The 13,210-nt window shown below is 56.1% G+C and overlaps 1 protein-coding gene across 3 annotated transcripts; it reads left to right on the top strand.

Annotated features, from left to right (window-relative positions):
- The first annotated feature begins 1,254 nt into the window (after positions 1-1,254).
- GRB7 (growth factor receptor bound protein 7) lies at positions 1,255-9,704 on the top strand. Of its 3 annotated transcripts, XM_077163041.1 has the most exons (16): positions 1,255-1,424; positions 2,081-2,138; positions 5,524-5,680; positions 5,783-5,933; positions 6,118-6,274; positions 6,412-6,533; positions 6,626-6,703; positions 7,002-7,139; positions 7,470-7,580; positions 7,794-7,892; positions 8,097-8,177; positions 8,282-8,398; positions 8,558-8,618; positions 8,732-8,819; positions 8,927-9,020; positions 9,212-9,704. In XM_077163041.1, the coding sequence occupies exons 2-16, from the start codon at positions 2,090-2,092 to the stop codon at positions 9,356-9,358; spliced, it is 1,650 nt and encodes a 549-aa protein (XP_077019156.1). In that variant the 5' UTR covers positions 1,255-1,424; positions 2,081-2,089; the 3' UTR covers positions 9,359-9,704. The 3 variants fall into 3 exon arrangements, with proteins under 3 accessions (XP_077019156.1, XP_077019157.1, XP_077019158.1); XM_077163042.1 differs by lacking the exon at positions 2,081-2,138; XM_077163043.1 differs by lacking the exons at positions 1,255-1,424; positions 2,081-2,138 and adding an exon at positions 3,099-3,140.
- The last annotated feature ends 3,506 nt before the right edge of the window (positions 9,705-13,210 follow it).

Here is a 13,210-nt window from a genome sequence, read left to right as displayed (position 1 = left end):
TTTTCCTGCACCTCCTCTCTGCCTCTCAGTATGGTCTCCCCACCTGTTGTCCCCCAGCTGCACCCCAGTCAGCTTCCCTCAGCTCAATTGTCACTTCTACAGAGAAGTCTTCCCCACTCCTGTGTTAGTCATTCTCCCAGCACAGTTGTCACCTGTCATTTCTTATTTACTGGTGTGAGCCTTGGTTAACCTCATTCTCCCAGACTGAGCTGCCTGGGGATAAGGGTGGGGTCTGTTTTTGGTGCTGATAGCATGGGGCTTATCAAATTTGGGGCGTATCAAATATCAGCTGAACGAAGGAGTGGATGCTTGAATTGTCTGTCCACTCTGCGTTTTGCACAGTATGGTGACCTTGTCTCCCTCTCCCACCTCTTTGCTTTGCCTAGTCATACTGATTTTTTTCAAGGAATGCCCAGTTTGGAGAAAGTTGAGGCTGGAGCCACTCCTCTGCTCCCCCAGGGCACACCTTATCATCCTGTGGGATTGTTTGTTCACCCAACTGTCAGCCCATCAGACTGGGAAGTCCTCAGCTGTCTGATCTCAGCGCCTCTCCCTGTCCTGTGCTTGCCTGAGTCTCAACGACCCAAAGGGGTCACTCTGCAGGGTGGCCCCTGGCGACCTGGTCAGAGCTTTCTCCATATCACCAGCTCCTCCAATCTCACACCTACAATTTTAGATAGGATCCCACCTGCCCCCTATAATTTAGAGGGGGGAAGCTAAGGGTTTGGTTAGGGTTTGATCAGAAGGGAGAACACTCTGGGTGCCCCTGAGGTCAGGGTGAAGCCTACGTGTGATGCAGCTGGAGGTGAACGGGCAGGCCATGGTGCTGGACTCCCCTCTGGCTGCCTCCTCTCCTTCTCAGTGTCCTTTGCCCGAGGAGGTGGGACCTGGAGCCCCAGACAGGCCCCCTAGCTTGGCCAATAAACAGGCCAGGTTTGGGGAGTGGCAGGGGGAATAGTGGGTCCACGGTTTCCTTTTATCTTCCAGCCCCCAGCCCTCAACCTCGCAGAGGTTGTCAGGCCTCTTGATTTTCCCTCGATGTTGTTCTGTGCCACTGTCTTCCCCGCCTCTCTTTGGGCACCTGCACCTTCCCCTGGCACCTGCTGCCAGGCTAGGAAGGGCGAAAACAATCCCAGGCGGCGTTGAGTGTCAGGGAGTCTCCGCCCCCTTCTCCTTTGCTTCCTCCTCCCAGGCCCCGCCCCCAGGCCCCGCCCCCACCTGCCCAAGATAATTTTAGCTTTCCTGGGCCTGAAGTCTGGACATACAGGGCTCCCCGCCGACTTCTACGTCCAAAGTTTGGACACCCTCCCACCACCTGTAGAGAAGCCGGAGCGGATTTGCAATCATACCCAAGTGTCCCCGGTTCCTAGACAGAGCCCGCCTTGGGACCCGGTGTCCGACTCCTCCTGCTGGGTCTCTTCTAGGTAAGGGGAACGAGATTGGTCCCAGACGACATCCCACCCCCACCCCTAGCTGCACCAGGGCCCCAGCCCGTGCCCGACGTGGGGCCAGCGGCTGGCTGGCTGGCTGCCCAGGTGTGGGGACAGGTGTGGGCTGGCTTTCCCGCTCCCCTTCCCTCTTGGCGGGGTCTGGCTAGGGCTGGGGGACGAGGGGTGGGGGGGACAGGTAGTTAAGGCCTGGCGTGTCTCCCCCTAAACCAGTGGTCCCAGCCAGGTACACCGTCATGCAGGGACCAGGTAAGGACCAGAGCAGCCACCTCACCTTGGGGGTGGAGACACCAGCCTGTTGGGGGTCCGGGTCAACCTGGAAAGCTTCTGCCTCCTGTTGTGTGGCTCCGGTGGCCTCACTGTTTTTTTTCCCTCCTGTCTCCCATCCCGCCCCTTCCTCCATCCTCCCCTACTCTCGTTTCCTGTCCTCCCAGCTCCTGGGTTTCCTCCCCACACCCCCTCACACCCTCTGGACATACCCGCTGATGGGGATGGGGAGGTAAGAGTTTGGATTCTTGCCTTTGGGAGATACCACTTTTCCCGCTGAAACTACTCCCTCCCCACACACCCTGCAAGAGAGGGATGGGTTCTGCCCCCACTACCCTCCCTCGCTCAGCCTCATTTGTCCTCAGTTTGGACAGATGTCTCCGCGGGAGCCCCCACCCCCACTCACAGGGCAGCGAAGGAAAGGTATTCTCTAAATTGCTGGGCCCCCATCTCAACTGACTGTGGCACCTGGGGGCCCAGGTCTGGGGGCCAGCTGCGGGACCCGGGGGTCTACCCGCAGCGGGCAGAAATTGGGGGGTGGGGCGGGGCAGGCCCTGGGCCCCTCCAGGCTTGGGAATAAAGTTGCCCAGGAAGGCTGGGGGGCTAAGCTGGGAGGGCCTGCTGGGTGGGACCTAGGGAGAGGGTGGGGGGCGTGAACGGTAGGCAACAGGCAGTCCCCCATTGGTGAGACTGGGGTCCGGGGCCTGAGTCTGCCTGGTGCACTGAGGACCAGGAATGCACCTGCCTGCAGGTGGGACGCCCTCCCCGCGGCCCCCGGGAGCCCCTCCCCCTCCCGGCCCGCCCGGCCTGGACTCTGCTGTCTCCTCTCCCCACAGCCGGCTGTAGGGTGGGAATGGGGGTGGGGGGGCATCTCCATAAAGGCGAGTGGCCTGTAATGATTAACTCCACAGACTGGGCCACACGAGACTTCTTCTTAAATTAAACTTTAAAAGAGCTGCCCCCTCCCCTCCAACTTTTCCCATTGGCTGTTTTCTTTCCTGAGTGAGGGTGTGGGCGGGGCCTCAGGGTCCTGGCTCCCCCCCCTCCCATTCCAGGTCACCTAGGGGTTTCCTGCCTCCTCCCCAGGGCCCTGCCTGGGCTAGCTTCCCCAAAGGGGAAGCCTCCCCCCGTCAGTGAATCCTGGGGGGGGGGGGGGAGGGCGGAGCGTGGAGTACCTGGCCAGGTGGGGCCCCCCCCACTCCCCCTGTATGCCCTCGGCGGACGCCTCTGCTCCTGCCCTGGGAAGTCACGAAGGTGGCCTTGTTTTCTGTTGGCTCTAAACACTGGGTCCTGTCACCCGCCCTTGGGGCAAGCCAGGTGGGGCAAGATTCAGGAAGTAAACCAGGAGGCTGGGCGGCCGGGCGGGAGGGTGGGACTGGAGCTGCAGGGGCAGGAGAGGCTGTTGGGGGAGCTGCGGCTTTGGAGGTACAGCGTTGAAGAGACAAACTGATTTCGGGGGTTGGTCTCTCCAAGGGACGCTTTCCTAGGGACCCAGTTTGTAAGCTCCAGATCTCTTGGGAGGAGGGGCTTCCCAGACCCCTCTGAGAGGACCCCTTTATCTCCACCCCGTCTGGGTGGTCCTGCCGGCCTCACTCCTTTCTGGCCCGGCAGGGGTGGGGGTGGGGGTCTGAAGAGTAGGTCGGAAGGAGCCTGAAGGCCTGAACCCGAGTCTTGAGCCTGCACTTTGGTCCTCTGATTTGGGACTATTCGGATTTGAATCCATGACACACCTCCCTGCCAAACACTGCCCTCCAGGTTCCTCCCGGGTGAGTGGGGAAGGACTGGGTCCGCTCCCCACCCCATGGTTGGGTAGCCCCTGCAGCCCCTCCCCGCTCCCCTCCCTGGAATGAGGTCATCTGGGCTCCATTGCCAGAGGCCAGCGGGGGCGGGGTTGGGGCATTGTGTTTTCCTGTTTCGGTACCTGATGTTTATGTTCTCACTGGGGTGTGTTTTGCACCCCCCCCCCCCCCCCGGGACTACCTCCCTGGCTGGCTCTCTCCAGGGCCTTCGCCCTGTCTGCTGGTCTCCACCTGCCCTCTTGGTGTTTTGACTTTCTCTTCTGGCCCCTGTGGTACCCCTTGGCCAGGACACACAGGAGGGGTGCGTGAGTGTGTAGGTTGGAGCCTCGTGACCTGGGGAGTGACACACACAGTTCCTTTTGGCTGGCTGAGTCCTGGGTGCTGGGGATGGGCCTCAGCAGCAGAGACCTGGTAGGGAATGCTGAGCGCTGCTCTGGGGAGGGATGGGGTGCCGCTGCAAGGCCAGCCCTGCTCCAGATGGGTCTCTGAATCCAGGCCTGGTCTTTCCTCTCTCCTTACTGGGCCAGGGGCTCCTGGGCTGGGTGGTGGCTTCAGGCCTGAGGTCAGGCCGGTTGTGGAATCCACCTGGACTGGGGGAGTCGGAGGTGGGAGGAGATGATGTCAGAGGATCCTCCACCAGGCATCCTCCTCCCTGCCCTGTGCCGCCCCCACTCCTCCCAGGATACAGTAGGTTGTGGCAGGGTGCAGGTGGGGGGGGGGGGGCAGAGGCAGAGCTGTTTGTGTTTCTCCTAAGCCAGGAAGTTGTGCAGATGAGTCAAGGTTGAATGGAGAGCCCAGGCAGTGCTGTTCCCACCCTGCCCTGACTCACCTGTCCCCCAAAGTCCCCCATGCTCTCACTTTAAGATCAGGTGTCTGCCCATCTTGGGGGCAATGCCAGGTACCCTAGGCAGCCTTTTAGGACTGGTCTGGCCAGTGTCCTGGGAGTGGACAGGGGCCTGGGAACCAGCTGGGATTGGCAAACTCTCCTGGGCAGATTCTCCCAGGACACAGCCCAGCCCAGGGGCCTGCTTGGTTCCTGCGGAGAAGGGGCCAGCACAGCCTCTACCCAGCAGTGGGCATCTTTTTCCCATCTTGACTTGCCCTGGGTGCCTGTGCAGCACCCATGGCTGGTAAGACACAGGTAAGACTGGTCTTGCCTGGGGATGTTGGAGTGTCAGAGTAGGGGGTGGACGAGACAGGCACACAGTCTTGGTGCAGAGGCCCCAGCACAGTGCTAAGAATGAGCTGACAGGCAGGATGTGGAAAACCCAGGAAGGCTGCTCGGAAGAGGTGGCACTGGGGCTTGAGAGATTTGGGCAGGAGGAGGTGCCTGGGTTGGGGTGCCAGATTTGGGGGCTGCTGGGGCAAAGTCCCTGAGGCGAGACCTTCCCCTCCCATCACAGCGAAGTCTGCCCTCCTGCCCTCCCGGTTCCAGTCGTGCCCTTCCCCACCCCCATCTCCCCTTCTGTGCATCACTCATCACTTGGGCAGGCGTTGCCACAACAGGCTCTGGCAACTGGGTCTGACAACAAAGCACTGGAAAAACCCGGGGCAGAGCCCAGCAGAGTGAGGGCCCCACGCTTGGAGGCAGAGAGGTGGCCCTTTGCACTGACACTGAGAGCCTGAGCCCCAGACAGTCTATGGGTTGTGCAGTCTTTGTTGCTGCTGCCAAGCTTGGGCAGGGGGAGGGGGCCCTCTTAGCCCTTTTTCCCTGGACAACTCAGGGCTAAAGGAAGAGCACTGAACTTGGAGTCCCAAACCAAGTTCCAGCCCCCTGACTCACCTGTAACCCAGGGCAAACATGCATCTTTCTCAGGAACTCCGAGTCCCCTTTTAAAAATTGGGGCCCGTTCTATCCTTCCCTGTGGAAAATCCAGTTAGAGGGGGAGCAGTGAGGTGCTGTGTGAACCCTGATAGCTGTGTGCAAGCAGGAGGTCTGGGTCCCCTTGGCCTCTCTCCCCAGGACAGGGACATATAAGTGCTGCATTCAGCTCCCTCTTCTCCCTCAGATGTCATGGAGCTGGATCTGTCTCTGCCTCATCTCAGCAGCTCCCCAGAAGATCTTTCCTCAGCCCCTGGGACCCCCCCTGGAACTCCCCCACCCCTTGATTCCCCTCTGCCCGGGGAGGTGAAGAAGTCCCAGCCCCTGCCTATCCCCACCAGCAGGTACAATGGGGCAGTGGGGCTGGGAGGGGCCGGGGAGGCAGGTCTACGCCAGGTAATATATAGGGGATGACAGCCGACTCTCCCCCACCCCGGCCCCCATAGGAGGCTTCGGGAGGAAGAGCTACGGGCAACCTCTCTGCCCTCCATCCCCAACCCCTTCCCTGAGCTCTGCAGTCCTCCTTCACACAGCCCCATTCTTGGGGGATCCTCCAGCACAAGGGGTCTGCTCTCCCGAGATGCCAGTCGCCCCCATGTGAGTTTTCCTGGGAAAGAAGGGAAGGCAAGAAGGGGGAGGGAGGCCCTGGGGTGGATACAGCACTACCTTGGGTGTGTGTGGATGTGTGTGGATGTGTGCGCGCGTGTGTGTTAGCACGTGGGGAAAGGGAGAGAACCATCCTTTGATTTCCCCCAGATCATTTGTAATCCCTGGGCTGCAGGTGGTCAAGGTGTACAGTGAAGACGGCACCTGCCGGTCTGTGGAGGTGGCAGCGGGCGCCACGGCTCGCCATGTGTGCGAGATGCTGGTGCAGCGAGCCCATGCCCTTAGTGATGAGAACTGGGGGCTGGTGGAGTGCCACCCCCATCTAGCACTGGGTGAGTTGGGGTGCAGAGGAGCTGCCTGGATGTGGGAGATGCCTCACATCTCAGCCTAGGCACGTGGGTCCTCTGGGGGTGGGGGTGGGGGGCCTGGCGGGTCTCCACTGACCCCTGTCCTTTGCCCTTGACCTCAGAGCGGGGCCTGGAGGACCATGAGTCCGTGGTGGAAGTGCAGGCTGCCTGGCCCGTTGGCGGAGACAGCCGCTTTGTCTTCCGGAAAAACTTCGCCAAGTATGAGTTGTTCAAGAGTTCCCCAGTAAGTGTGTGTGAAGTTCTGGGTGCTGGGACACCCCCATTTCCAGCTTGGGGACCCACGATCCCTGACCTCTGACGTCTTCCTTTCCCCAGCACTCCCTGTTCCCAGAAAAGATGGTTTCCAGTTGTCTTGATACACACACGGGCAAATCTCATGAAGAGCTCATTCAGGTGAGGGGACCCCCATTTCCCCTCACATTCATGCCCACGCCCACCCCTGCCCCAGCATCCCCCAACGCTTCCAGCCCTTAAGACCTGTGCCTCCCTCCATGAGGTGGAGAGCGCCCAGCTGCCTTCCGGGGCTGTGGATAAGCCACTTCCCTGGCTCGTGGTTCCTTCTCTGCAAAATGGGGACGATAAATGCACAGGGAGCACCTCCCCTGGTAAAGGGTCCCCTGAAGTCCTTGAGGTGGGTCCTGCCTATCCCCTCCACGCCTCTCACCCTCCGCCTGCTCTCCTCTGGCCTAAGAACTTCCTGAATGCGGGCAGCTTCCCTGAGATCCAGGGCTTCCTACAGCTGCGCGGATCAGGACGCAAGCTCTGGAAACGCTTCTTCTGCTTCCTGCGCCGGTCTGGCCTCTATTACTCCGCCAAGGGCACCTCCAAGGTGAGGGCTCTGTGCCAGCCCCAGCCCCAGCTGGGGCTTCCCACCTCTAGTCCTTCTAGAAGTCACCCACTCCCTGTCAGACCCGTGGATCACCCCTTCTGGGCCCTGAGACCCTCAGCTGCTCTGTCCTCTCCCCCGGCTGACTCCCTCTGGTTTCTTGCCCCTACCCTCCTGCCCAGCTTACCCGCATTGGGAAGGGCAGGTGTGCTGTGTGACCTCAGACGCTTCCCATCCCGTCTCTGGGCTTGAATCTTCCCCCCTGGTTTACGGGGCTGGTAATGGGGGCATTGGGTCTGCCTGCACCAAACTGGGCTCACTCATGCCGCTCAGGACCCCAGGCACTTGCAGTACGTGGCAGACGTGAACGAGTCTAATGTGTACATGGTGACCCAGGGCCGCAAGCTCTACGGGATGCCCACGGACTTCGGCTTCTGTGTCAAGGTGAAGACCCTGGCCTGGAAGGGAGTGGTTGCTGCTGTGGGTCCTGGATCCTACCTTGGGCTTCTGAGCTCCATTCTGGGCCACCCAAACTCTTCTCCCTGCGCCCTGTCCCAGCTGGAGAGCCGTTAAGTTCTGCCTTGCTCCATGGAGTTGGGGGACAGATGTCTGGTCCTAAAGATAGATCTGGGACCAGCTGCTTTCCTCTCCCTGTAGCCCAACAAGCTTCGGAATGGCCACAAGGGCCTCCGCATCTTCTGCAGTGAGGACGAGCAGAGCCGCACCTGCTGGCTGGCTGCTTTCCGCCTCTTCAAGGTGAGACCCTGCCCCTGGGATCCCTGGCATGAGGGGTGGCACAGCCCTGCTCTCTGAGCACCCCTGGTGCAAGGTCTGGAGTCCCAGCCCTGGCTTCAGGAAGTTCCCTACCCAATGGCAGAGACCCTGCCCTGCTCTTGGGAGTCACAGCCCGGCCCCAGGACTGCCTGACCTCAGGCCCTCTTTCTCTCCCCACCCCACTAGTATGGGGCACAGCTGTATAAGAATTACCAGCAGGCCCAGTCTCGCCACCTTCGCCCATCCTATTGGGGTTCCCCACCCTTGGTGAGTGTAGAGGGGGCACAGTGGGGGGGGGGGGTCCCTGGGTCCTGTCCCGGGGCCACCTCAGTCCTGTACTGACCCCCTCACCCCATCCTATCCCACCTCAGAGGAGTGTCTCGGATAATACCCTGGTGGCCATGGACTTCTCTGGCCATGCTGGGCGTGTCATTGAGAATCCCCGGGAAGCCTTGAGCGCAGCCCTGGAGGAGGCCCAGGCTTGGAGGGTGAGCGGCCTGCAGCCGTCCGCATGTCTGTGCTGGGACCCCCTCTCCCTATGGGAGGAAGAGAGGGGCAATGGGAGGGGGCCCCGGCTGGGGAAAGGGGATTTCATTCCGGAGGTGCCAGCCAGGCTCTGACTTCCCTCTGTCCCCCACACTCTGCAGAAGAAGACAAACCACCGCCTGAGTCTGCCCACCCCATGCTCAGGCACGAGCCTGAGTGCAGGTGAGGGCCCGGAGGCCTCAGGGGTTGGGGCTGCCCCGGCTTCTCCGAGCATTCCTGGGAGGGGGGGGTGGCAGACTGGGAGTGACTGTCCCCCTGCCTTCCCCCCGCCCCAGCCATCCACCGCACCCAGCCCTGGTTCCATGGACGCATTTCCCGGGAGGAGAGCCAGCAGCTCATCGGGCAGCAGGGCCTGGTGGACGGGTAAGGGACAGGACTGGGTGGGCCAATGGGCCCAGGGGCTGAGAGAGACCCCAGGTCAGGGTGGCAGCAGCGTGTCCTCTGGTGACATCGCCCCTGTTTCCCGACAGCCTGTTCCTGGTCCGGGAGAGTCAGCGGAACCCACAGGGCTTCGTCCTCTCTCTGTGTCACCTGCAGAAGGTCAAGCATTATCTCATCCTGCCGGTGAGTAATCCGTCCCTTCCACGGGGCGCCCGCGGATCCCGGCACTGGACCCCCAGGGCCCCTGGCAACTTGTCCTCCTTGTGGAGCTCCCTCCAGAGGCGCCCCCAGCCTGAACGGGAGAGGCCCAGGAGGGAGCGCCCCAAACCTCATGCCCCGCCCTGACCTTTGGCCCCCCCATGGCCGCCCCCCAGAGCGAGGAGGAGGGCCGCCTGTACTTCAGCATGGACGAGGGCCGGACCCGCTTCACGGACCTGCTGCAGCTCGTGGAGTTCCACCAGCTGAACCGCGGCATCCTGCCCTGCCTGCTGCGCCACTGCTGCACCCGCGTGGCCCTCTGAGCCCTGCCCCGGAGCCGTGGCTCAGCCCGCTTCCCCGCACCCCCTGAGCCCGCTTTCAGAGTGGGTGTGGGGGGTACAGAGGGTGGTGCCCCCACCCACTCTGGTTTACTCTCCTGGGCCTTCCCCTTCCTCAGGCAACCCATTCTCAACCCCTCTCCTCAAGGGAAGGCACTCGGGGTGTCCCTCTCCCCTCCGTAGGATTTGGGGGGCACCGCTCTGGGACTGTTTATTATGGGAGAGACAGGGCAGCCCAGGTGGGCCTATGCCCCACACTTTGTACAGACTGAGAGGCCAGTTGATCTGCTCTGTTTTATACCAGTGACAATAAAGATTATTTTTTGATACACCCATGAGTTCTGTCTGGCCGAATCCTACTAGCTGGAAGAAGGTGGGAGAGGAGGGGGCCAGTTGAGGTCTTGGGGAACGTGTCAGATGGATTGAGGTCTCAGACCAGCTGTCCTGTATGTTTCTTGAGGGTCATCTGAGCGTCTCCATGGGCAGCTATGGAGCCTGACATGTGGCAGGTACCCAAGAATTGCTTGTTACGTGAATGAATGGACAAGGGACTGTCATCTGGGTGAGATTTCCTGACAGGGCCTGAAGCCAGAGAGGTAATCCTGTCAGTGCCTGGTAGATGGAGGGAGTCAGCCCTACCCTCAGCCAGTCCCGGACTAGCTGGTGTGATAAGTCCCCGTATCAGTACAGGATTTCACCCTTTATGGCCTGTTCACATTCATTTTCTCATTAAAAAAGGAAAAGGAAAATGGAAACCAAGATTCCCAGTGTATGAGAAAAGAGGTAAACATATAAAACAATTAGGTAAAGACTCTGCAATTGTAATTTGTATATTGGAATTAGTGTGAATTCAAGATGTATTTTGTCATGAAGTTTTTTCTAGCACTATTTACCAAAAAGCCCTTAGAAAAATGATTACCAAATAGCAGTGACCACCCCCAAGGCTGGAATGTATTCCTAAATGCTATTTCCCGTTGAATGGAACTAGGGTTCTAGACAAATGGCAGATTCCACGTCTAAGGCAAGAAATGGACATGATAAGCCTGTTACATTTTGTTCTACTGGGAAGCAAGGAAATTATCCAGAGCTACGAGGGTGAGGCCAGAAGCAGTCAGGAGACCAGCTGAATAGGACAAGCTCTGCAATGGAGTGAAACATACCCCAGATGTGGAAATCACAAGTTCATGTAGAACAACACGCAAAAATGAAAACACACTGGTCACCGTTAGAAGAGAAACAATCTATCATTCTGAAAGTTGCTAATTGAAGGAAATCAGGCATTTTATCTTGCTCTTTCTGTACCAACTTTCTCAGAGTAACAAATAGTTGAGAAAGGAAGGTTTTTTCATTATAGAAGAATTCCAGCTAATAAATGAAGTAAAGATGATAAAATCAGAATAGCATCATTTTGCAACCCCTAATGAAATGGTGGAAATTCAATGGGTGCTAAAACCACTAGGTAAAATGTTAATGGGGGGATTTAAAAAACAGAAGAAAACTTTATTGAGATAGCATTCACAAACCATACAACTGACCCACTTAGAGTATACAATAAAATGATTTTTAGTATATTTACAAGGAATGTGCAGCTATCACCACAATTTAATTTTAGAACATTTTTGTCCCTGCTAAAAAGAAAATCCTGTACCTATTCAGCAATCACCAAACTAAGATGTTGAGCATCTTTTCATGTGCAAATTAGCCATTTGTATATCTTCTTTCGAGAAATGCCTATTCAGAGCCTTTGCCCACCTTTTAATTGGGTTATTTGTCATTCTATATATATTTTAGATGCAAGTTCCTTATCAGATATATATGATTTATAATTTTTTTCCATTTCATGGAGTGTCTTCACTTTCTTGTTGGTATCATTTATAGCACAGACATTTTGAATTTGATGAGATTCAATTTATTATTATTATTTTGTTTTATTGCTTGTGTTTTGATGTTGCATCTAAGGGCTCCATCTAACCCAAGGTCATGAAGATTTTTCTCCCATGGTTTTTTTCTAGGCATTTTATAGTTTTGTTTTTTTGTTTTTTTTTTTTTACATGGGCAGGTACCAGGAATCGAACCCAGGTCCTCTGGCATGGCAGGCAAGCATTCTTGCCTGCTGAGCCACCGTGGCCCACCCCGTTTTATAGTTTTAACTCATATTTAGGCCTATGGCTATTCTGAGACTTTTGCAGGTGTGCACGGTGTGAGGTGAGGCTATAATTCACCTTTCAGCATATGATAATTCAACTGTCTCAGCACCATTTGGTGAAAAGAGGATCCTTTCTCCCATCAATCGTCTAGATACCTTTGCGGACAATTGATTGACTAGAAATGCTGGAGTTCATATTTGGACACTCAATTCTGTCCATGGATGTATAAATCCACTTTTTTGTTGTTGTTGCTTCTTTATTATTGTTAAAGAATGCAGATACGATTTATACACAGTAAAATCCACCCTTTTCAGTGTGCGGTTCTGAGGCCTCACCAACACACACAGTTGTGCATCTACCTCCAGGACCGTGACACTGACCAGCCCCATTCCCTCCCCACAGGCCCCTGTCCCCTGCTCCCAGCCCCCTTCCCCCACTTTCCCATCCCCACACCTGCTTTCAGCTCCCTCCAGAAGCCATATACATGGGCTCCTACAGCACTCAGCCCTCTGCTTGCCTGTCCACTCCATTCCTCTCCACCGGGAGTCATCTTCCCTAGATGTGAATCTGCCTGCTGCCCTTTGGTGGCCCCTGCAGGGCCTGGTTTCTGCCCACTGCTACCACCACTCAGTGTTTTCTTCCAAGAGTTTTATATTTTTCGCTCTTACATCAAGGAGGAATTTTATCATAAATGATCAGATTGGCAACACCTGAACCTCCTGACGAGTCTTCAAATGACAAGGAGACATACCCCCCTCCAGACATGTGAACCCAACTGTATAGTACCTTTGCCAAAAACCAAACCTGAGACTGATCTCCCGGATCCAACTGCTAGTTTCCAGGAAATACTGGGAACAGAGGAGCATGTGAAATGACACGCGGAGATACAGTTACCACATTCCAGGTTGGGAAACTCTACAGAACAAATAACTCAGTTTCTTTGACAATGAAATTATAAGAAGAAAAAAAGATGGGGAATCCATAAATTTTGAGAATTTTCCAGATATCATGACCAAATGTAATGTGTTGACCTTATTTGGACCCAAACCAAATTCATCATAAAAAATATAAGTTTTGGGGGAGAAACTTGAATACTAATTTGATATTTGATGATATTAAGGAAGTATGGCTAACTTTTTAAGGTGTGATGGGGTATTGTGGCTATGCCTTTTTTTTTTTTAATTATCTTTTAGGCATACTTTTTTTTTTTAATGAAATGACATGATGTCTCATCTTTGTTTTTTGTTTTTTGCTTTTTGCTTTAAATCTCAAGGTTAGGGGGTGGGCCATGGTGGCTTAGCAGGTAGAGTTCTCGCCTGCCATGCCAGAGACCCGGGTTCGATTCCCGGTGCCTGCCCATGCAAAAAAAAAAAAAGAAAATCTCAAGGTTAGGGGAGACGGTGTGGGTAGCGCCCTAGGCTGGCCCTAGGTTGGTATTAGTTGAAGCTGGGTGATGGATTCCTGGGGTAGGAGGGTGAGGAATTTCTTAAATTATTTTCTCTACTCCTGTATATGCTTGAAAATTTTACAATAAAAGTTTTTATAAAATGTAGATCTTCTTTCCAGATCTTGGAGACTGGTTGGGCATGAGGGATCCCATTTTGCAGATGAGGAAGCTGACAGTTTAGTGAGGACACCTGCTCCAAATCTCAAATCAGTGGGAGAGCCAGGATTTCAGGCCGGGTCTGAG

This window comes from Tamandua tetradactyla, chromosome 6, assembly GCF_023851605.1.
Source record: "Tamandua tetradactyla isolate mTamTet1 chromosome 6, mTamTet1.pri, whole genome shotgun sequence".
NCBI classification, from domain to species: Eukaryota; Metazoa; Chordata; class Mammalia; order Pilosa; family Myrmecophagidae; genus Tamandua; species Tamandua tetradactyla.
Note: the sequence above shows the minus strand (reverse complement) of the source record. Positions and strands in the feature narration are given on the sequence as shown.

Bases quoted from the DNA above. Each gene is read 5' to 3' on its own strand.
- GRB7 (XM_077163041.1), top strand. From the start codon at position 2,090: ATGTCTCCGCGGGAGCCCCCACCCCCACTCACAGGGCAGCGAAGGAAA. The intron at 2,139-5,523 runs GTATTCTCTAAA...CTTCTCCCTCAG, and splicing joins CACAGGGCAGCGAAGGAAAG to ATGTCATGGAGCTGGATCTG. The intron at 8,399-8,557 runs GTGAGCGGCCTG...CACACTCTGCAG, and splicing joins AGGAGGCCCAGGCTTGGAGG to AAGAAGACAAACCACCGCCT.